The sequence below is a fragment of the Herpailurus yagouaroundi genome, unplaced genomic scaffold (assembly GCF_014898765.1).
Source record: "Herpailurus yagouaroundi ecotype Mexico unplaced genomic scaffold, PumYag 195, whole genome shotgun sequence".
NCBI lineage: Eukaryota > Metazoa > Chordata > Mammalia > Carnivora > Felidae > Herpailurus > Herpailurus yagouaroundi.
The window spans coordinates 4,040,537-4,061,831 of NW_024412426.1; the positions used below are offsets into that span (position 1 = coordinate 4,040,537).

The 21,295-nt window shown below is 49.2% G+C and overlaps 1 protein-coding gene across 5 annotated transcripts in view; it reads right to left on the reverse strand.

The window, feature by feature from the left end:
* Positions 1-719: 719 nt before the first annotated feature.
* The window catches only part of PACC1 (proton activated chloride channel 1), a 48,791-nt gene continuing 28,215 nt past the window's right edge, over positions 720-21,295 (reverse strand). For 4 of the 5 annotated variants that reach the window (XM_040446399.1, XM_040446398.1, XM_040446400.1 and 1 more), the window contains 6 exons: positions 13,307-13,516; positions 11,775-11,926; positions 6,664-6,806; positions 5,583-5,727; positions 3,364-3,471; positions 720-1,665 (listed from right to left, as the gene is read on the reverse strand). In XM_040446399.1, coding sequence (XP_040302333.1) covers positions 1,504-1,665; positions 3,364-3,471; positions 5,583-5,727; positions 6,664-6,806; positions 11,775-11,926; positions 13,307-13,418 — 822 coding nt within the window. In that variant the 5' untranslated portion in view covers positions 13,419-13,516 and the 3' untranslated portion in view covers positions 720-1,503. Of the gene's footprint in view, positions 1,666-3,359; positions 3,472-5,582; positions 5,728-6,663; positions 6,807-11,774; positions 11,927-13,306; positions 13,517-21,295 lie in introns of those variants that run through there. The other variant, XM_040446402.1, reaches the window with a different exon arrangement.

The following is a 21,295-nucleotide window of genomic DNA, read 5'->3' on the forward strand; positions in this document are numbered from 1 at the left end:
TCTCTCAACTTTCCACAATACAGGAAATGCAGTTTTAGTGTGTTTATTTGAGCTAATTTTATTAGATACTGAAGTATTACTAAAGTGGTGTCATCTTTAGAGACAGAACACACACACACGTTTTCCAACGCTGTTAACGTAAGCTTCTCTGCCTGGCTTCGCATTTGCCTCACAAAAAGACTGCACAGAGACGAGATCTAGGCTAGCATGAATGTGCATGCTTCTCTGGCATCGCAAAGTACCAGGGAATATTTCTTGGCACAAGTTTACCTTTAATAATTCCTCTTTAAACTACCTAAAGCCAGGTTACGAAATCCAGTGTTACCAAGTCCTCTTTGGAGCAAAGGGGCATGTAAGTAATTTGAAACTCTGTAGACAATTCTCAAAACCTTAAATCGGCCGATGTGAAAAACATTTCAGTACTCATCTTTGTCAAAAGCTAAGCTGAAGGCTTTGGGGGGTCACACTGAGTACCCCTTTCTCAGCTGCTTTTATAGGACAGGAAGAGAACCCCACTTACGCGGCTAGCTCTGCCACTCTTCCTGACTGCCATCCATCGCCACACCCCACCCCGACCCTTCCTTGGACGCATTCATGACCTACCTCGGGAGTCCAGATCCCTCCATCTTGGGAGTCCAAGCTCATGCTGCCATTTGGTCACAGAATGAAAGTGTACCGGTGCCTACTGATTTAGCAGGTATTCATACTGGCACACTGACTCCTTTTGCATTAACCTAACTTTTATTTACCTGTTAATAAAATCATCAAGATACATTGAGTAGGCACCTCCTATGTACATATGGCCCAGGGCTTTTGCATGTTAATGACTCTACACTCTTACACCTCCATCAACAAATATTCTAGCCAGACAGGTAGGTGGCTAGTCAGTCCACAAGAAATCTTATTCCTGGTTTCTAGTAGCTTTACAAAAAAGTCCCACTTCTTATTTAACAAATGAGAAAGCGTGCCAAGAGATACGGCAGATGACGTCAGAGACGACAGGGTTCTTGTCTTTGGGCACAGGGTGCAGAGGTTTCAAAGCATAACCTGTACATCTGCAGAGTCAGGATTTGGGGAAAAAAGAAAATCACACTCTTCTGTCCACTTTAGAAAACTAGGGCGGAAGGGGAAGCTAGAGTAAAAAGTAGAGCCTTCATTACCCCATTAGAGCTTAACTGTGCACCAAACCAAGTAAGAAGAAAGGCAACTTCCACAAACCTTCAGAAAAGTTGATACAGATCTAATTCCATCTTCCACAATCCCTCGTCATCTGTTCATGAATAATTTAAATACTTAAATAAGTTTTAGGTTACCCACTGGATCTGTTCCATCAGGCTTTAAACATCCTCTTTTGGGGCCAGGTTAGAAGCTGCAGGCTGGCAGGCTGTTCCTCCCAGCAAGGCCCGTTTCAAGTGAGCACAGGATTGCCGGCGGCTCGTTTCTCCGCACGGAAGTGACCAGAACTTCCGTTGCTGTGAGCAGTTCTGCGAACACAAGGCCACTTCAGCTTATGTGGTTCGCCGCCTGACCTCTTTTTTTAAGGTACCTCTTTCTGATCTTGATCATCCATTTCACACTCAGCTTGGCAAACTCAGCTGCTTTAAATAACGCCAAGAAGGCCCCACAGAGCAGGGCGATTGTGTTCCAAGGATTGGCGGTGATTATCTGGAAAACAAACGAACACAAGTGTATCAGTTTGCCTCAACTTGGATTCCTAGGTCACACGAGTGTTACTGTCAAGATCCTCCTGCCTCAGATTATTGGAGCGACAAGAAAAACACTTGGGTTCTAAAACGGCCATGACTCTGTACTTCATTCTGACTAGACCTTTAATGTGCGCAGCTCAAGTCTGAGAAGAAAAATACTAATCCCTTCCTACTATAAAGTGATCCTGAAAAAAATAAACTTTCTCAAAAAAGTTCTGCACAAATCAGGTATTCAGTACTGAGGTTTAAATTTCTAGCCTAATCCCCAGAAGTGGCTTGGAGACAAATTTCCCCAGAACTACCTACTCCAGAAGGTCAGTTACTCGTTTTCTTCCCGTCTCACACTTACTCGCACTTGCCCTCCACGCAGTCCAGTGACAGTGTCACCTGCCGGACGTCTGCCTTCAGGCCATGCCCTGAGCCCCCCAGCCTGCGACGCTTTCCTCTTACTCGAGTTCACTGATCCTTCACGGCTCCGTGGAGCCCTCTCTGACCACTAAGCCGAGAAACCCTCTGGCAGAAACATTTATCCCACAAAGCCCTTTGGCAGCTACTTACTGTCTGGAATGAGTCACTTCACAGCTATCGACTACACTCACTAAATGTTAAACGCTTCTAGGTCAAGGTCACAGCTTGGATTTCTTTCTGAGTCCCCAGCATGGTACCCACAGCACTTTCAAGTCTGTTCAGCAGGGTGACCTTGGACAATCTGAGCTTCAGGGTCCACAGATACAAAACGGTTACACCGGCACCACTGTTCAGGACCATGATGAAGCGGAGTGATGACACGAGAAAAGCAGGCCTCGAGCGTGGGCTTTACTCGTCTCAATGGGCACTTCCTACCGAATGGCGTAAGTGAAAAACGTGTGCTCACACACTTCACGTGTAGAACTGAAGACGTTCACTCTTCCGCCCAGATCCGGATTCAGCGAGCCGCACGCGCCCCTGCATAAGTGGCCCTTCCCGTCCCCGGTTCGTGGTGGAGGTGCATGATCAGGGAGCACTACAGGTCACACAGACCCTCCACCACATGGGCCTAGCCGTGCAAGGCGCTTCCCCTGAGCTCCGACCACATCAGCACGTTCTGGGATTACCTAAACACCAATCAGTGTCAGATCTGGGACTGCCTCCGGGGGATGGCGTCTCCCCAGAACGTTCCTCTAGCAAAGCTGTCTTATCATCCCTCCTCTTCCGAGACTGCGTCTGGGAATCTGGCATTAATTGAGGCAGTGTTCATTTTTACTTGTAGGTTTCTGCTCTGACAAATAATGATTATTATCCAACAGAGACCTATGAAAAAAGAATGGCTTCCAAAAAAAAAAAAAAAAAAGAATGGCTTCCAGTAGCAATAATCTAGACATTAGCTTAACGCAACCCAGGTTTTCTACTCGCTCCACTCAATACTACTAAGCAAGTACTCTGTGCTAAGCACTCTGCCAGGCAGCACATAAATAATGGCAGACAAAAGAGGAAGCCCCCACGTTCACGGGGACAACTGTCTAGTGATGGTAAGATCAATTAAACACAAACACAGGACATGAATGTCATAAATGAAAAAATGATTTGTGCCATGAGAGAAGAGGAGGACAGCCTGGAAGGATGAGCCAAAATACCTCAGCACAGGGTGTTTGCTCTTGTAACCTTAAGTAATACTCACATCTTGGACTTTCTGGATGAAAGGATCTTTCCATTCAAAGACCACAAAAAACAACTGAGCGCTTTTTTCAGCGGCCGGCCTCTGGTCAATGTAGTTAACCACACTCGTCTAGGCAGAGAGAGGAGAAAGCGTTACAACCTCTGCGCCCCTGCCTCACCTGGGTTGCAGGAAAGGAGAAGGAAGTTAGGGGATCTTGGTCCTTGGTTCTCTTCACATCATCTTCTGGAGGGAGAAAGCCAAAAATCTCATACACAAATCCTGAAACTGGAACCAGGGCCAAGACTTCGGTTTCCAGTTCTCTGGGAAAACAGCATCTGGGATGTACAATGGGTGTCCCGGATTGTCACCAAAATCTGTCCTGAGATATCTGGACTCATGATTAAATCGTATCCAAAGTATCATGTGAAGACCCAATTATAAGCCATAAAAGTCTCGAATTTCAAAATACTTGATCTTAAAAGCTAAGTCTTTCAACCCTTCAGGTCTTACACAGACAAAGCACAACCTCACAGATCCGCCCGGCTGAGCACTCACTCCCTGTTAAGTATTTAGTAGGCGTGTCTGGTAAGATCTGGTTATCGATTACTAGAAGCTGCTAATCTGCGTGGTATAACGGGGAGCGGCCGGTGCCAGAGGCAGAGCCCAGCCCCGGCCACAGGGCCGGCTCCACCACCGAGCTGAGCCTCACGCTTCGCCACTTGCAGAGCAGCAGACAAAATGCCTGCATCACCGAGGTGTGGTCAGGATCAAATGAGATAAGACATGGGTATTTTAAACTTTAAAACACTACATAAAAAACATTTTTCAACTTTGTTCAAAAGGGTTCATGTCACCCACCGAAACACTTCCAACTTAGACAATCACGAACGGCACAAACATGGGAAAATGGACATGTTCACTGGGACTTAGGTCTTCGGGTTCTGAACCGTGGGGCGAGCCGGGCAGACCCAGGCTGCACCTGACTACGGTGAACACATCGAGGCTCCTTTCCTCGGCTGCTGTGGGGCCAGAGGAGGAAGATCTCGGGAGTTCTCGGAGAAAAGCGTGGAGCAAAAATCCAGGACGTGACAGTTACCTTACAAACTGGGCACACTTTAGGGACCCACTGCCGGGGGGCTAGGGGGGTAGGTTCCACCTCCTGAGGCAGGAACAAAGCCTGTCCTCTTGAAGAAAACCGGCCTGAAGCCCCTCCCAAACCCTCCTCCTCTCCAGTCTGAGAGGCCAGGGCACAGGGAAGGGGTGGGCCCGGACGAGCGCATGGCTTCTGCCCAACGACAGCCCCGTGTCGCTGGGAGTAGGTCCTACTCCAACCCAGGCCTTTCCCAGTGCTGCCCCTCGGGGTCCAGCCTGCTGAAACACCTCCAAGGAGGAGCCAAGTTTTCAGAACAGACTCCCTCGCTACCTCTGTAGGCACTCGGCCACTGATACACAGGACGGTGGCCTCAGGGTGTAGGTGTGGGTAAGGGGGCTGCCACCGCGGAGGTGAAAGTTCCAAAGGTAGGGGTGCAGCCTCGCTTTCAGTGATGACTGGCAAACAGCCCTGCCACGGCAACCAAAATGTCCCCTGCCCCCATCCCCACTGCCAGGCCCATTCCCAAGGTCCTCCCCCATCCGCTGCCGAGACCGTAGCTAGAAACCTCGGGCACATCTCCTGGTTCCAGGCTAGTGGGCTGAAAGCTTTCAATCACACTTCCCATTAGTAACACATTTCTGAGTACATACCCCACATACATGACTTCCTCAGAAGTGACGTAAGCATTACTCTTCTTCTAATGTTCAAAATACTCAAAAACGGAAAAAGGATGAGATCAAGAAATTAGTTCAAAAAGCAAGCTAATATTTTCCTCATGCATCTCAATGGACCCTCACGTGCACCACACTTCAGAGGCCACTGTATCTAGTCTGTCTTCCCTGCAAGTCCTCTATCTTCCACGAGGCCAGCGGCCTCTGACGGCCAAGAACACGGACTGTGCTGGGCGCGCCACCTGCTCTGTGAAATGCAGGTGTCCCTGCTCGGCCCACGTGTCTGGGGAGGACCGGCTGCAGCCCAGGCAAAGGCCTAGAGCATGCCCAGCCTGCGGGACATGGCCGCTCCCTGGCACGGGGTCCCTTCTCACCATACGACTTCCCCAAGGTCCTCTCTCCTGCGAAGCTTCTGTCCACCCCGGACTCCAGGGTGGAAGTGGCCAACGGTGCGAAGCACACCCAGCACCACCTACCTCCTGCCGGAACTCTACTGCTTCCCGCCCATCCTCCTCCTTGGTCCTCACCAGGGACATCTTGACCCAGGTGCGGAAGCCGCCGGAGAACTTCCAGCTGGAATAGGCGCTCTCGCAGGCCTGCATGAAGCCCACCCTGTCTGGGCTGGGCGGACAGAGAAGAAGGGGCCAAGTTAGGCCCAACAGCAGGATTCAAAGTCGGCTGGACTCAAACTCCAGCCCCTACTCCAAGCCGGTTTCTTGGCTACCGCCACGAGGACAGGGCCCACTTCCTGCTTCCTTTCCAAGCTCTGCTTCTAGGCTTCCGAACAGAGGGAGAGTTGTCACCCGCCACGAGGCAGCTCCCCCCAACCCCTGCTCCCAAGAGCACTGGCCCTGAGCGGGCAGGTGCGCCCACCAGCATGACAACTCTGGCCCTCGGTGGCCCTGAGGAGCCCTCGCTGGGCTGCCAGCCTCCCTCTGGGAGGCCCAGTGAGGGGAGGACAGCTCCCCGGCTCCACGCAGGGAGGGCAGAGGGAATGCTGGGGGACAGACAGGGTGGAAGACGCCACGGCAGAGGCTCCAAGCCCCAGATCAGGAAGGATGGAGCAGTGGTACATGAGTAGGGGAGGGAGGTGGCCCATGGCCTCATCAGCCCGGGGGAGCCGCCTCTCCTCTGGGGTGGCTACCGACCCCAGTGGGCACTCTGGGTCCCAGTGTGTCCCCCACGCAGACAGGAAGCTTCATCCCCGTGTTAAAAACGTGTGGCAAACACACACCGCGTGTCGGACATGCTGCCCACGACACCGCAGGGGAGACCCGGCAGAGGCAGGGACTGCCCTCAGGGGGCTCACAGGGTCCAAGGGAGCTCCTCTCGCCTTAGCCCCCCGAACGGGCAGGACCAAGCCTCTGCCTCCAAGTCCGAACACTCGCCACACCAGACCCGCTTCCTTAGTGAAGCCAGGTTTCCTGGACAGCTAGGCTCCAGGTCAGTCCCTGGAGTTGGGCCCCCATCACTGCCCCGCTTGCCCACCCCGGCCCGGGATAAGCAAGCGGACAGGAGACCGCGTGCGGCAAGCCCGGCACGGACTGGAAACGCCACCTTTGCAGGAACTCCTGGAAAGACGAGAAGAGGAGGTAATCGATGGCACTGAAGTCCTCGCTACTCTCATTCAGGCGGAACTGGAGGAAGACCAGCTCCCGCTTCTTCACTTCCCGGGGCCCCTGCACGATCAGGGCTGATTTCTGCAGAGAGACAAGGGCCAGAATCAGCCCTGTGGGAGCCCCGCCTGTGGCCCCAGAGACACTGAGGGTGACCAGCAAACTCCTTGCCCAGCGGCCCCCAGCTGACCACAGGCCACCCCTCCTGCCCACGGCTGGCTCCCGCTCAGCCCCACAGCGCGACTCTCGGGCTAGCGCCTGGCCCAGCGCTGGGAGCAACCATCCTCCGTTCATTTTCCTCACTGGCTGCCTGTGCTACGGACGCCCTCGGAAGGGACGCTAACGTACGTCCAGTATGCGGACAAATGTCTTCTTCCGGTCTGTCGCTTTGCCATTAGCTTTGTTTCTTATGTCACTTGTTAGATGAAGCTTTAAATTTGATAGTGATATCTGTAAATCTTTTTCTCTATGGCTTCCAGGTTTTGCTTGCGAAGGAAAACCAAAATTACATCCACGTTCTCCTTTTCTTTATAGTGCTTTTTAAACTTTTTTACATTCAGACGTTTTATGTGTGTGGCTTTCAGCTTTGCATCTGGTGTGAAAGAGGGACCTACCTCCCGCTCCCCAGACGAGGGACAGATGCGGAGTTTATCCCTGCGGGTCTACACTGTTCTGCCATCTGACCGGGCAGGTCCCCTCCGCGATGCGCCTCCTACCACCACCCCCCAGCGGGTGACTTTCACACACGTGTTCTTCTCCATGTACTTTAAAACTGGACTGTTAAATTCCATGAAAAAAACAACTGGGACTTTTAACTGTGATGACGCTGGATTTACAGATTAATTACCATAAATGATTTACAGATTAATGAATTACAGATAAACATCTGTACAGCAGTAACCTCCATAAATGCTCTCCAGATGTCGAAGAGCGGGCACCATCAGGCACAGGTGCTACAGGCACACTCACTGCACATTAACGATTGTGCCGCTCAGTCCTTATCCCACTTTGTGTCTATTCGATCCGCGAATGCGAAAGAGGAACGTGTGCATTTAGTCACACTTCAAGGCAATGGAATTTTTTGTTCCTAATAGGTTTTGCCCAAAACATACAAAAGGAATGCTATTTTGCAAAGATCTGTAACTCTTAATTCTTAGTGGAGAATAGTATAGTTTTTTATCTGAATTAAACATCTCTCGTAACCCCTGGCACCCGGTACAGCAGTGTGACTGACGTTCATGTGCCCACTCACTTGTTCTGCCTCTTGTTGTATTTTTCCCAGGAAACCTCCGTCCATCTATTTATTTTCAACCTTTCCATGACACGTTGAGTGGCAGCAGAGAATGCACTCTGTTCCCGCTACCCTCTTCCTCCTGGAGAACTAGAACCGCTTCCCCAATCCCACATTTTAGCAGCACAGTCACCCTGCTGGAGCCTCATTTCTGGCCTCGGCCGTGGCCACGTGATGAAGTTCCTGGAATGTGCACCAAAGTGACTCATGAGACTCCACACTGTGCCCCGAAACAGGGCACCGCTTGTCCTCCACGTCGCACCCTCCCAGAGCGGAAAACGCATACACGTGCTGGCAAGCCATGGCTGACCACGAGGACCAAGACTGCACCACGGGGATGGTGGAGTGGCAGACAGAAGCCATCGCTGCCTGCCCTGCGAGGCGGCATGGCCCAACATGCCCACCGCCTGCACGCCCGACCGACTCCAAAGAAACAGACTTCTCTCTGGTCTCAGCCACTGGGTCTGTTTGGGGTGTTTGCTTTTCCACAGCAGTTTAGTCTATTCTCTGCCCAATGCACAAAGTTATTTTCTGGAACTGGAGTACTGTGGGAACCATCTAAAAGAGACAAGGACTTAACATCTGGACAGTGGGAATATGGCTGGCATTCCTACAAGCTGGAAAGACGGTGGCCCTAATTGTGGCAGAGCAAAGTGTGCAGTAAAAGTTAGCTAAACCAGGGGTGCCTGGGTGGCTCGGTCAGTTAAGCCTCCAACCTTGGCTCAGGTCATGATCTCACAGCCCTGCGTCCGGCTCTATGCGGACAGCTCAGAGCCTGGACGCTGCTTTGGATTCTGTGTCTCCCTCTCTCTCTGCCCCTCCCCCACTCACACTCTTTCTCTATCAAAAATAAATAAATGTTAAAAAAAAAAAAAAGTTAGCTAAACCGAGGGCACAAGAGACACTAGAAAACAATGAGAATCTGAAATCTGACAAAGCATCAGATTTGATGAGCACCAACCCCCGCCCTCGAGTGTCACTTTCACACAGACTAGCCAGGAGGCAGACAGCCAGCAGCCTACAGGGTTCTGGGACCTCCTACTACAAACAAAGGAGGCGGAGCTGGAGCAGAGTAAAGGACAAGCCCACAAGCCAAACACCAATTCTGCAAGGTGTCAGCCTACACAGCAGGAAGCGGGTGCACCAGAGGGCATATTTTCTAAAGTCCACCCCAGGCATGGCGCCAGAGGATCTCTACCCAGGCAAAGTCTCCCAGTGGCCAAGGCCAGGGGCGATCAAGGACACAGATATCTAACCAAGGTGCTCCCTGCGTGCGAGATAGGATGAGTCACACCTCCCCCCTACTCAGGGAATGTCCTTGCTGCCACTTGCCAGGCCCTACTTCCCAGCGTTAAGTGCACATGTATGTGGGGCGGTGGGGGGGGGGGGGCTCTCCTACCCTCCCCTGCGCTCCCCCATCCCTCCTCCTCCTCCTCCTCCTCCTCCTCCGCCACTGTGGGGCCTGAGGGCAGAACTCCTCTCCAAAGGAACCACATCTAGAACTGCTGGAGAATACTGACCTTCACCCAGAGCTGGCCGCAGTAACTGCCTTCACTGCAGTTTCCATACAAACAACTCTCCCTGGGGCGCCTGACTGGCTCAGTCAGTTAAGCCAGGATTCTTGGTTTCAGCTCAGGTCATGATTTCACGGTTCCTGAGTTCGAGCCCTGCACTGGACTCTGAGGCTGGACAGTGTGGAGCCTGCTTGCGACTCCCTCTCCCTTCTCTCCCTGTCCCTACCTCCCCACGTGCACTCTCTCTCAAAATAAATGAATAAACTGAAAATAATTATATATATTAAAAAATAACTTTTGTGCTCTTATTTCATGGATGTTTATAATATTTAAATTACGTAATTACCGCAGTAAGCACAAGCAGCACACACAGGTTTGGGAATGAAGGCAACGGGCTCCTGGGAAGTGTCCGCTCAGGGGGCACCGACAGGAAGGACACCCACAGACCCGCATGTGCACTGCCCGGCTCTCCGACTGGTATGTTTCCCAGAGCGGCCGGCAAGAAGCGGCCGGGAATCCGCATGGTGTTTCTACGGCACATCCAGCTCTTCCGTAAAATGTTTACAAATTATTCTCCCTTTCCTTTAAATTAGCATCCATTGCCCTGTTCTGGAGTCCATTCTCCTTTATTCCTCTTGGTCCTCTCCTAGGCTGTCGGTTTCCCGTAAATGTCTAGCGAGCCTTCGCTGTCCATTCCTACTCCCGAGAGAAGGACCAGGGTGACTAGCTTAGGGCTGGGGTGTGGCTGTCCTCACCGGTTCTCCCACGGCGCCCCTGCCTGGGGCTGACGCTCTGTGGCAGCAGGCAGGCAATGCCAGGCCAGGTACTTGGCGTGTCTCTTGTGTGAAGATTCCTTCCCGGTACTTGTCCCCTCCCCTGCACCGTGGAGGCCCAGTCTCCAGTTCTGCTCCGTTTCTCTCTGCTGCCCCAGTGCCCAAGCAGGGAACCTCCCCAGGGCTTGCGTACATAGGAATGGCCCCTGGGCCTCGTACCCGGAAGGAAACGCCGTCCCCAGCAGCTCTGCGCGCCCTGGGAGGGTAGAAGAGCAGCTGCCCAGTCCCATGATGACTGTCCCGTGATGACTGTCCTGACCGCTGCCCTGCCCTTTGGGTGAGCTGACTCGGGAGCTGGGAGCCAGAAGGAAGGCTTTCACCTCTCCTGAAGCCTCTCCTGCGCCCGCTGTAGGGCGTGGCCTTTCTCTGGTTTGTTTGCTCCACCCACCTGACCCAACTTCTATTTTACACCGGCTTAAAACGCCTAGTCCACTGGTGATACCCCTCCTGGGTTTGTGGGACTTTTATGGATACTTTATTTTGTTCCAGTTTTTGCAGGCGAGGGAACCATTTGAGCAGGATCTCAGGAGGAGGCCTGGAACAAAGGTCATCAGAACCACCTCAGTGTGACTCTTCTACCTTAGACCCAGGGGGGCAAGTCAGGCTCCAGGGTTAGACCACTCACTCTCTCCTCACCTGGCCATTACTTCTATCCGCAGCTTCGCCTCCCGCCGCTCGCCGCTCCCGGGGGCACCTGACCCTCCACACACACCCAACTACTGTAACAGTGCAGACACAAACGCAACCTATTTCCTCTACCTTGAAAACCCTTCCTTCCTCACTTTGATCTAGAAAGCTTTTACTCGGTCCCATTCAATCCTTTCCGAAACAAGGATACGGGATGCAAAAAGAGGTACATAAACGTAAAATTCCTTCCCTGCCTTGACACCCTGTGCAGGTGCCACTGACCCTCACCTTCCCCCCAACCCTGCTGGGCTGAGCTGTGAGTGATGCCAGTGCTGGGGTCCTTGTTCCCAGACCAGCTTCTTTACATATTTATTTCAAAACATGGATTCCCAGGCCCTGTCCCTAGGAGTGACTGGCCCCACGTGGAACCTAGGAATCTTTATTTTCAAAATGCACCCTGGCAGTTGTGTTGGGCAGTCAGGTAATGGGACTCACTTGACTACGTCCCACCGGCTTCTCCCTGCATCCTTCCAGCAAGGAGAGGATCTGATCGCACTGTCAGGAATCCCTGAGGATCAGAGAATGCTGACGCCCTCACAGCCCTGCCTGATGCAGCCAGCCAGCCATGGCCATGACCCGATTTGGGACAGCCTCGTGGTCACTGGGGGCCAAGGGCCTGCACGAGGGGAGTGTGAGTGGCCTCGTGGCAGGAAGAAGACCGGGGGCTGCGGGGTGCGGGGTGGACAGCGTGCGCTGCCCAGGCCTGGCGTGGGGAGACAGGAGTTACCAGGGTCTGGTTGGAGAAAGGGTCTGTGTAGTTGATCCTCTGGGTGGTGCAGTTCATGTCCCCAGGCTGGCCAGGGCTCCTCAGGGGTGGGATGACCTCGTAGTGGTGCTTACAGCTGAGCAACTGGGCCTGACCGGGGTACAGAGCAATACCTAGGGGAGCACGAACAGGAAAATGGGAGTGTCAGAAGTCACAGTCCCGCACCGTATCCCTACAGTCACATCACACAGTTTTTCACACCCACCAACAACCCAAGTTCAAGACTCTCTGGGTGATGGCAGAGGAGGGAGAAGAAGAGGGTTACGGAGGGTGGAGAGCCACGGCTGCTGCCCTCAGAAAGCCCCTCTCCTGGCCTGGGGCACAGCCTCCCTGGCACCTGCACCGAAACCCACCCTACTTCCCCGCCCTGCTCGGCACACCCCGCGGGGGCTCCGCGGCCGGGCCCGGCAGCGCCGCCATCCGCAGGCGGATTCACTGCAAGGCCCTCGGCTCGGCTGCGGGACTCCCCACCTGTCACCGTGCCTCTCACCTCCTGCTCTGGCTGGGGCCTCCAGGTGTGCAACTCACACCCCAAAGGTCCCTCCCCCACCCCAACCCCAGCACCTCACCGTGGGGCTCCACTGACGGAGACAAAACAGAGCAGCATGAGAGCAGCATGTGGCACCAGATCCCGGCAGAGCTCAGAGAGACCCAGAGATCAGCAACAGAAAGTACAGCCCACAGATACAGGGACCAAAACAGACACACAAAGAGGGACGAACACGAGACAGGCAAAGATGGGTGAAGAAGCTACAAGCAGCACACTTCCAAGAAGCCCAGGTGGAAGGTACCAGAGACTGGCTGTGCCCTGTGGGCAGGCCATCCAGAGGGGGACTCTGGCATCCTGAGAGCACAGCAGGTGCACACACCAGCGGGGCACAGCCGAGGCCACAGAGCTCATGCCTCCGGTTCACTCCCACGATTCCAGAGCCCAGAGACAGCCCCGCTTGCCCTGAAGGAGACACTACCTTCTATAGCAGAGACGACAGCCTCCTCAGGGCCCAGCCTCCCACCGGAACAGGAACAGCAGTGAGCCCGCTCCCCAGGCAGGGCCCTAACCACTTCCGAATGGCTTTACCTCCCCTGCCCCTCATCACTGGCCTCCGGCTCCAGCCGGGCTATACACATCCTCTCCAGAGGAGCCCTCTGCCTCCCTACACTTACTTTTGCGCCTGCTAATCCCCCTTCCAGAAAAACTCTCTTCTTGTCTATCAAAGCCCAGCTCAAATCCTATCTCCGTGCAAAGCATTCCGTGCCCACCCCAGTTACGCAGTGACCACTCCAGGCTCCGTGCACCCCTCTCCCTGGCACACGACACGCTCCTCTGGGTACTGACTGACAGCAGCTCTCTGGGTGTGTACTCTTCACCTTGACTGTGCTCGGCTCCTCTGTCTACCCGCGGTGCCCAGCCCGGTGTGGGAGTGCAACGGTGGCTCATTTGCAAGCCAATGCCCCAGACCTGGGCCCTGATGCCCCTCCGGGACAGGCTCTACCTGGGGCGTCATAGCGATCCACCTCCTTGTAAGACACTGACATGACAGGGTGCTTGAGTTTCTCGCGGAAGTCTGTGATGGTCTGGTAGACCAGGAAGACAGCCACTGCCATGAGCAGCAGGTAGATGAAGATGAGCAGGACCGAGAAGACGTTCTTCAGGCAGGCCTTGCTGAAGCGGATGCTGCTAGAGGCAGATTCGCTGTCCAGGGCTGAAAAACACCACCACACATGAGACCCGGAGCCCTGGGGCAGGTGAGGTCAGAGGCAGCTGGCAATCTCCAGGCCCTTGACCTGCTTTACCAAGGAGGCAAGGTCACCCACACACCCAACCTCCCCACCTCTGCCTCCTACCCCTAAATCATAACACGTGGCACCTATTGACATTCACTATGCACTTCCTATGCCAGAAAGAGGACCCCAAGAGGAAGGAGACACAGCTATTCTCTTTAAGAATCTCCCATCTGGAGGGACAAAGTTAAGATTCAACAAGGAAGCTGGCCCCAAACTACTTTTCTGGGCTTATCCCTGATCACCCGGCTCCCACAGGGTCCCCAGCTCCAGCTGTGCTAAATGACTTTCTGTTTGTCCAGCATGCAGGACCCCCCCCCCCCAACACTAAGGCCCCTCACATTTGCCAATCCCTGTGCCTGGCCTGGAGCACTTTTCTTCCACAGCTGATTCCTGACTCATACTTCAGGTCTCAGTTTAGAAAGGCATTTTCTCAAGGAAGCCTTCCCTGACCCATAGCTTTATTTGAGGACCCCTTCCTCAACTCTCCCAAGGAACCCTGTACGTCCTCTATCGTCACTGCAATATCACAGTCTGTCTACACATCTTTTTATCCTCCTCGGCTGTGAGCTCCGGAGAACAGGGCCAGGGCCAGTCGTGTCCATCCATACTGAACCATTAGCCCTTCACTATGTGCCTGGAACACAGCAGCATCCCGCATTTATATGGTGAATGACTTAATGACTGATTAAAGGTATTCCGATTCCTTCCATCCAACACAGCTCTGTCTCTCCTGCCTGCTCTCAGACCATGCCCAGCCTTGATTTTGCTCCACTATGGACTAAGTTATGTGTACCCCACACCCTGACAAATTTACACTGAAGCCCTAATCTCCAGTGTGACTGTACTTGGAAATGGGGAATTTAAGGAGGTAATCAAGGTTAAATGAGGGCATAATAATGGGTCCTAACCCAACAAGACTAGTGTCCTTATAAGACAGGAGGAGACACCAGGGATGTAGACACACAGAGAAAAAGCCACATGAGGGCACAGGGAGAAGGTGGCCATGTGAAAGCCAAGGCAGGGGGCCTCAAGAGAAGCCAAACTTGCCAACTCTTTGATCTTTGATTTCCAGTCTAGAGCTGAGAAAAAAATTTCTGTTGTTTAAGCAACCCCACCTGGGGTACTTTGGTACGGCACCCCCAAGCTGACTGAGACACTCCCATGGTGCTCTGTGCCCTCTCTATCCCTTGTCTGAAACTGTTGCTCCCTGAGGAAAAAGCCCTGTTCCCTCCACAGTGGATCAGCCCAAGGCTGAGGAGGAGTATGAATGCAAGTCTTAAAGGGTATGTGCTTGGGGCGCCTGGGTGGCGCAGTCGGTTAAGCGTCCGACTTCAGCCAGGTCACGATCTCGCGGTCCGTGAGTTCGAGCCCCGCATCAGGCTCCCATCAGGCTCTGGGCTGATGGCTCAGAGCCTGGAGCCTGTTTCTGATTCTGTGTCTCCCTCTCTCTCTGCCCCTCCCCCGTTCATGCTCTGTCTCTCTCTGTCCCAAAAATAAATAAACGTTGAAAAAAAATAAATAAATAAAATTAAAAATTAAAAGTTAAAAAAAAAAAAAAAAGGGTATGTGCTTGGCTTCTGGCTCCCAACTGTGACAAAATAGCTTAGTCACATCACCCTTCTATATACAATTACAAAATGTGAACAAAATACTTAAAAATTATGTGAAGGCAAAAGCAGGCAGAAACTAGAAGAGTCGGCCTTTGAAGGAAAGAAACTGCACTTGGTTAGATTTAATAATTTGCATGTTTTGCCCAAGAGCACTCACCAACCTCTATGAGGTATGGTTCAGGGTGGCCGTAGACAGGGTTCAGGGCTGGCAAACACCCAAATCTGCAAATAAAATCTGTTCAAATTCTTGGCTGGAGACATTGGGGGGGGGGGGGCAGAGGGTGGCCAAGATAAAAAGCAGCAGCTGCAAAACTAAAAGAACTGAATGGAGATTTCAGCCCACTGCTAATTTGGAACTTGAGTCTCCTCACATTAACTACCTGCTGACACAAAAATCCTTCAGGAGGACTGCAGCATTATCTATAACCTCTATAACGCACCATTACAATGTCTACTATTGAATCAAAAATCACTAGACATGTGAAGAAACAAGAAAATGTGACCCACGCTCAAAGGAAAAAGCAGTCTATAGAAACCAAAGCCAAGATGACCTGATGTTGCAATCAGCAGACAGGAACTTTACAGCAGGTGTAGGAGCTAAAAGAAAATATATAGATAAGGAATGGACAAAGGGGAAATAGGAGAAAAAGAAACTACGGGGAAACAGAAAAATAGAAACTATAAAGAAGAACCAAATGGAAACTCTAAAGCTGGAAAGAAAAGTAAATGAAATGAAAAATTCAATGCACTTTTTTAATAGAGAAGGAAGGCAAAGTAAGTAAATAAATAAAAAGTCGGTGTAGCTGAAGTTAAATAAAAAGAAATTAACCAATTGGGGGGGGGGAGAAGAAAAAAATAAACAGAACCTACCTACCTAGATAACTGTGGGACAATATCCAATAGTCTAACCATACGTAACTGAAAAGAGACAATAGATCACAAAGAATATTTGAAAAAATAATGGCCCAAACTTCCCCAAACTAGAGAAAAAAACACATCAATTTGCAGACCCTGGAAGCTCAATAATGCAAAGCAGAATAGTAAGAACCCACTCCTAGGCAAATCATAGTCAAACTGCAAATGCAAAGATAAGAGAAAAAAATCTTGACAGCAGCCAGAAAAAAAAAAAAAACATATCACATACAGGATTTATATCTAATGATAGGTAACTTTTGATCAGAAATAACAGACCCCCAAAAAAATTAATATAAAAAAAGAAATAATAGACACCAAAAGACACTTCTTTAAAGTGCTGAAATAAAAAAATTCTATCAATCTTGAATTAAATTCCAGCAAAACTAACTTTCAAAAATGAAGGTGAAATAAAGATATTTTCAAACATAAAGCTAAGAGAATTCATCACCAACAGACCCACACCTCAATGCATGAGGAAGAAATTCTGAAAGTTAAAGGGAAATAACACCAGATGATAATTTTCAAATGTACAGGAAGGAACAAAGATCACTGAAATGTGAAACCGGTAGGTAAATATAAAAAGCTATTTCTAGATTTTTAAAATGTAAGACTAAAGCAAACAATATCATAAGGTTTATAACTTGCAGGAGAGAATGGGAAAATGAAAACTACATGAGACAAACAGAAAACAGCAGAAAGGTAGAACCAAATCCAACCATATCAATAATTACACTAAATGTGAGCAGACTAGGGGAGAGTCCAAGATGGCAACACAGGAAGACACTCAACTCAAATCCTCCCATGGTCACACCAATTCTACACCTACATAGAAAGCAAATCCTCCTGAAGAACTGGTGCCTGATCAAACAGCTTCTGCACAACAAAAGATAAAGGGACCACATAAAGAATGGCAAAAGAGATGGAAACATAGTGACAACAGGCACCCCACCTCTGACACTGTGGACTGTAGCAGAAAGGGATTGCACTGAGGGACTCCTGTGCAGATTCACCTGCCCTGGCACACAGAAAAAAAGCTATGGTTTAAAAGGCAACGAGATTAAAGGTGAAGGAAACCCATTCACTAACTCCCGAGTGTCTGACAAATGGTGGGGATTGCTAGAATTCTCTCTGGGGTCAGAAGTGCTGGTGAGCCCCTCCACGTTGGTAGCACAGATGGGAACAGAGGCTAGACGCTCTAGCTGGCCTACTGCCTCAGTGGGCTCTGGGACCCTAGCCCACACCAGCTCTAGCCATATTCCCAAGGTGTTCCCCCACAACCCACCCACCCAAGTGCCAGCTGACCTACCAAGGTGGCCCCAGACGCCCATCCCACCCTCATCTGTACCAGCTTCAGTTTTTCTTGCCAGGGTGCTCCCTGCAGAGAACACCCCGGGACCCCTAGCTGGCACCCACTAATGCTCCAGTCAGCCAGCCAAAGCTGCCAGGCACACACAGTCTATGCAGAGACGTCCCTACACCAGGCAGAGGTGGCTGTTTCACCTACTTCATAAAAACAAACACAGAACGTCAGACAAAATGAGGAGACAAACATGCTCCAAACAAAAGAATGAGACAAAACCTCAGAAAAAGAACTAAACACAACAGAGATAAGCAATCTATCTGATAACAGTCATAAAGATGCTCACCAGACTTGAGAGAAGAGTAGATGAACTCAGAACTTCAACAAAGAGACAGAAAGTATAAAAAAGAACCAGAGTTAAAGAATATAACTGAAATGAAAAATACAGGAGAAGAAATCAACAGTAGATCAGCAGATGCAGAACAGATCAGCAATCTGAAAGACAGGATAATGGAAAGTATCTATTGAACAGCAAAAAGAAAAAAGAATTTTAAAAAATGAGGGTAGATTATGGGGTCTCTGAGACAACATCAAGTGTACTAACATTTGCATCATAGGCGTCCCACAAGAAGAGAGAAAAAGGGGCAGAAAACTTATTTGAAGATATAATAGCTAAAACGTTCTTTAACATAGGGGAAGAAAGAGATATCCAAAGAGCCCCAAAGAAGATGAATCCAAGGAGGTCCACACCAAGACATAATAATTAAAATATCAAAAATTAAAGATAAAGGCAGAATCTTAAAAACAGCAAGAAAAAAGCAAACAGTTACGAACAAGGGAAAGTCCATTAGACTAGCAGCTGATTTTACTGCAGAAACACTGCAGACCAAAAGGGAGTGGCATAACATATTAAAAGTGCCAAAACCTACAACCAAGAATACTCCACCCAGCAAGGTTATTCAGAGAGAGCTTCCCAGACAAACAAAAGTTAGAGGAGTTCATCACTAAACTGGCCATTAAAGGGACTTCTTTAAGCAGAAAAAGAAAAGAACATTAACTAGAAGAAAATCATGAAAGGAAAAAATTTCATGGGTGAAAGCAAACATAGAGTAAAGGTAAGTAGATCAATCACTTATAAAGCTAGTATAAAGGTTAAAAGCCAAAAGTAGGGAGTGCCTGCGTGGCTTGGTTAAGCCTCTGACTCTTGATCTTGGCTCAGGTCACGATCTCACAGTTTGAGTTCGAGCTCCACGTCCAGCTCTGAGCTGACACCGCAGAGCCTGCTTGGGATTCTGTCTGTCTCTCCCTCTCTCTACCCCTCCCCTGCTGGTGCACACACAGTCTCTCTCTCTCTCTCTCTCTCTCTCTCTCTCTCTCTCTCTCTCAAAAAAAAAAAAAAAAGGTAGTAAAATCAATCATATTTAAAGCATTCGTGAAGGGATTCACAAAATAGAGAGATGTAAACTATGACATCATATACATAAAAATGGGGGGAGTAAAAATTCAGTGCTTTTAGTATATGTTCAAACCTCAACATAATAGACGCGATGTATGACAAACCTACAACTAACATCATACTCAATGGCGGAAAAACAGAAAAGACTTTCCCCTAAGTTAAGGAACAAGACAAGATGTCCTTTTTTGCCACTTTTAGTCAATATGGAACTGGAAGTCCTAGCCACAGCAATCAGACAAGAAATAAAAAGCATCCAAATTGGTAAGGAAGAAGTGAAACTGGCACTATTTGCAAATGACATACTATATATAGAAAACCCTAAAGACTCCACTGAAACAATTAGAACTAACGAATGAATTTGGTAAAGTTGTAGGATACGAAGTTAACATATAGAAATGTGTTGCACTTCTATACACTGATAACAAGGTAGCAGAAAGTGAAATTAAGAAAACAATTCTATTTATGATTGCATCAAAAAGAATAAAGTACCTAGGAATAAATTTAACCAAGAAAGTGAAAGACTTTTACTCTGAAAACTACAAGACACTGTTAAAAGAAACTGAAGATGACACAAGAAAATGAAAAGATACCACACTCATGGATTGGAAGAATTAATCTTGTTAAGACGTCTACACTACCCGAAGCAATCTACAGATCCAATGCAACCCCTTTCAAAATATTAACAGTATTTTTCACAGAGCTAGAACAAGTAATACTAAAATCTGTAAGGAACCATGAAAGACTGTGAACAGCAAAAGCAATCTTGAGAAAGGAAAAAGCTGGAGGTATCACAATCCCAGATTTCAAGCTATACTATAAAACTATCGTATTCAAAACAGTATGGTACTGCCACACATAAGTCAACAGAACAGAATAGGTAGTCCAGAAATAAACCCATGCTTACTTATGATCAATTAATCTAAGACAAAGGAGGCAAGAACATACAATGGGGAGAAGACAGTTTCTTCATTTAATAGTGTTGAGAAAACTGGACAGCTACATGCAAAAAAATAAAAGCAGACCACCTGCTTACACCATACACCTTACATCATGCACAAAAGTACACTGAACATGGTATAAAGACCTAAATGTAAGACTGGAAACCATAAAACTCCTAAAGGAAAACATACTCTGTAATCTCTTGGACACTGGCTTTAGCAACATTTTTCTGGATCTATCTCCTCATGCAAGGGAAACAAAAGCAAAAACAAACTATTGGGATTACATCAAACTAAAAAGCCTTCGCACAGCAAGGGAAACCACGAACAAAACAAAAAGGCAACCTACTAAATAGGAGGAGACACTTGCAAATGATATATCCAATAAGGGGTTAAAATCCAAAATATATAAAGAACTCCTACAACACCCTCAAAAACTCTTATCAAAAAATGGCAAAGGATGTGCACAGACATTTTTCTAAAGAAGATACCCAGATGGCCAACAGACATATGAGAAGATGCTCAATGTCACTAATCATCAGGGAAATGCCAATCAAACCCACAATGCAATATTCCCTCACCCCCGTCAGAATGGCTGGTACCAAATACACAACGGGGTGCTCAGTCGGTTGAGTGTCTGACTCTTGGTCTCGGCTAAGGGCACGATCTTACCGTTCATGGGTTCAAGCCCCACGCTGGACTCTGCACTGACAGCACAGAGCTTGCTCGGGATTCTGTCTCTCCTCCTCTATTCCCCTCCCCCACTCATGTGCCTGTGCTGTCTCTCTCTCTCTCTCAAAAATAAGTACATAAACTTAAAAAAACTAACAACACAAGAAATAAGTGTTGGCAAAGATGTGGAGAAAAGGGAACTCTAATGAACTGTTGACAGAAGAGTAAGTTGGTGCAGCCACTGTGGAAAACAGTATGGAGGTTCCTCAAAAAATTAAAAATAGAAATCACATTCCACTACTGGGTATTCACTCAAAGAAAACAAAAACACTCATTCAAAAAGATACATGCACTCCTATGTTTACTGCAGCATTACTTACAGTAGCCAAGATATGGAAGCTACCCAAGTGCTCAGCAATGGATGGATAAAGAAGATGTGGAATATAACTCAACCATAAAAAAAGGAATGAAATCTTGCCATTCACAACCACATGGATGGACCCAGAGGGTATCATGCTAAGTGAAATAAGTCACACGGAAAAAGACAAATACTATGTGATTTCACTTATATTTAGAAACTAAAAAACAAAACAAATAGAAACACAGAACAAATGAGAGGTTGCCAGAGGGGAGGAGAGTGGAGGTGACGGGCCAAATAGGTGAAAGGAACGAAGAGATGCAAACTTCAAGCTTTTTCGGCGGTGACAACCTCCCCTCAAGAACATGCCCCTCGCAAAGGACCTCCTCAATCCCTTCCTGCAAGAACGGAGGAAGCGTAAGAAGCAATGAAACGTCCAGTGCTGCAA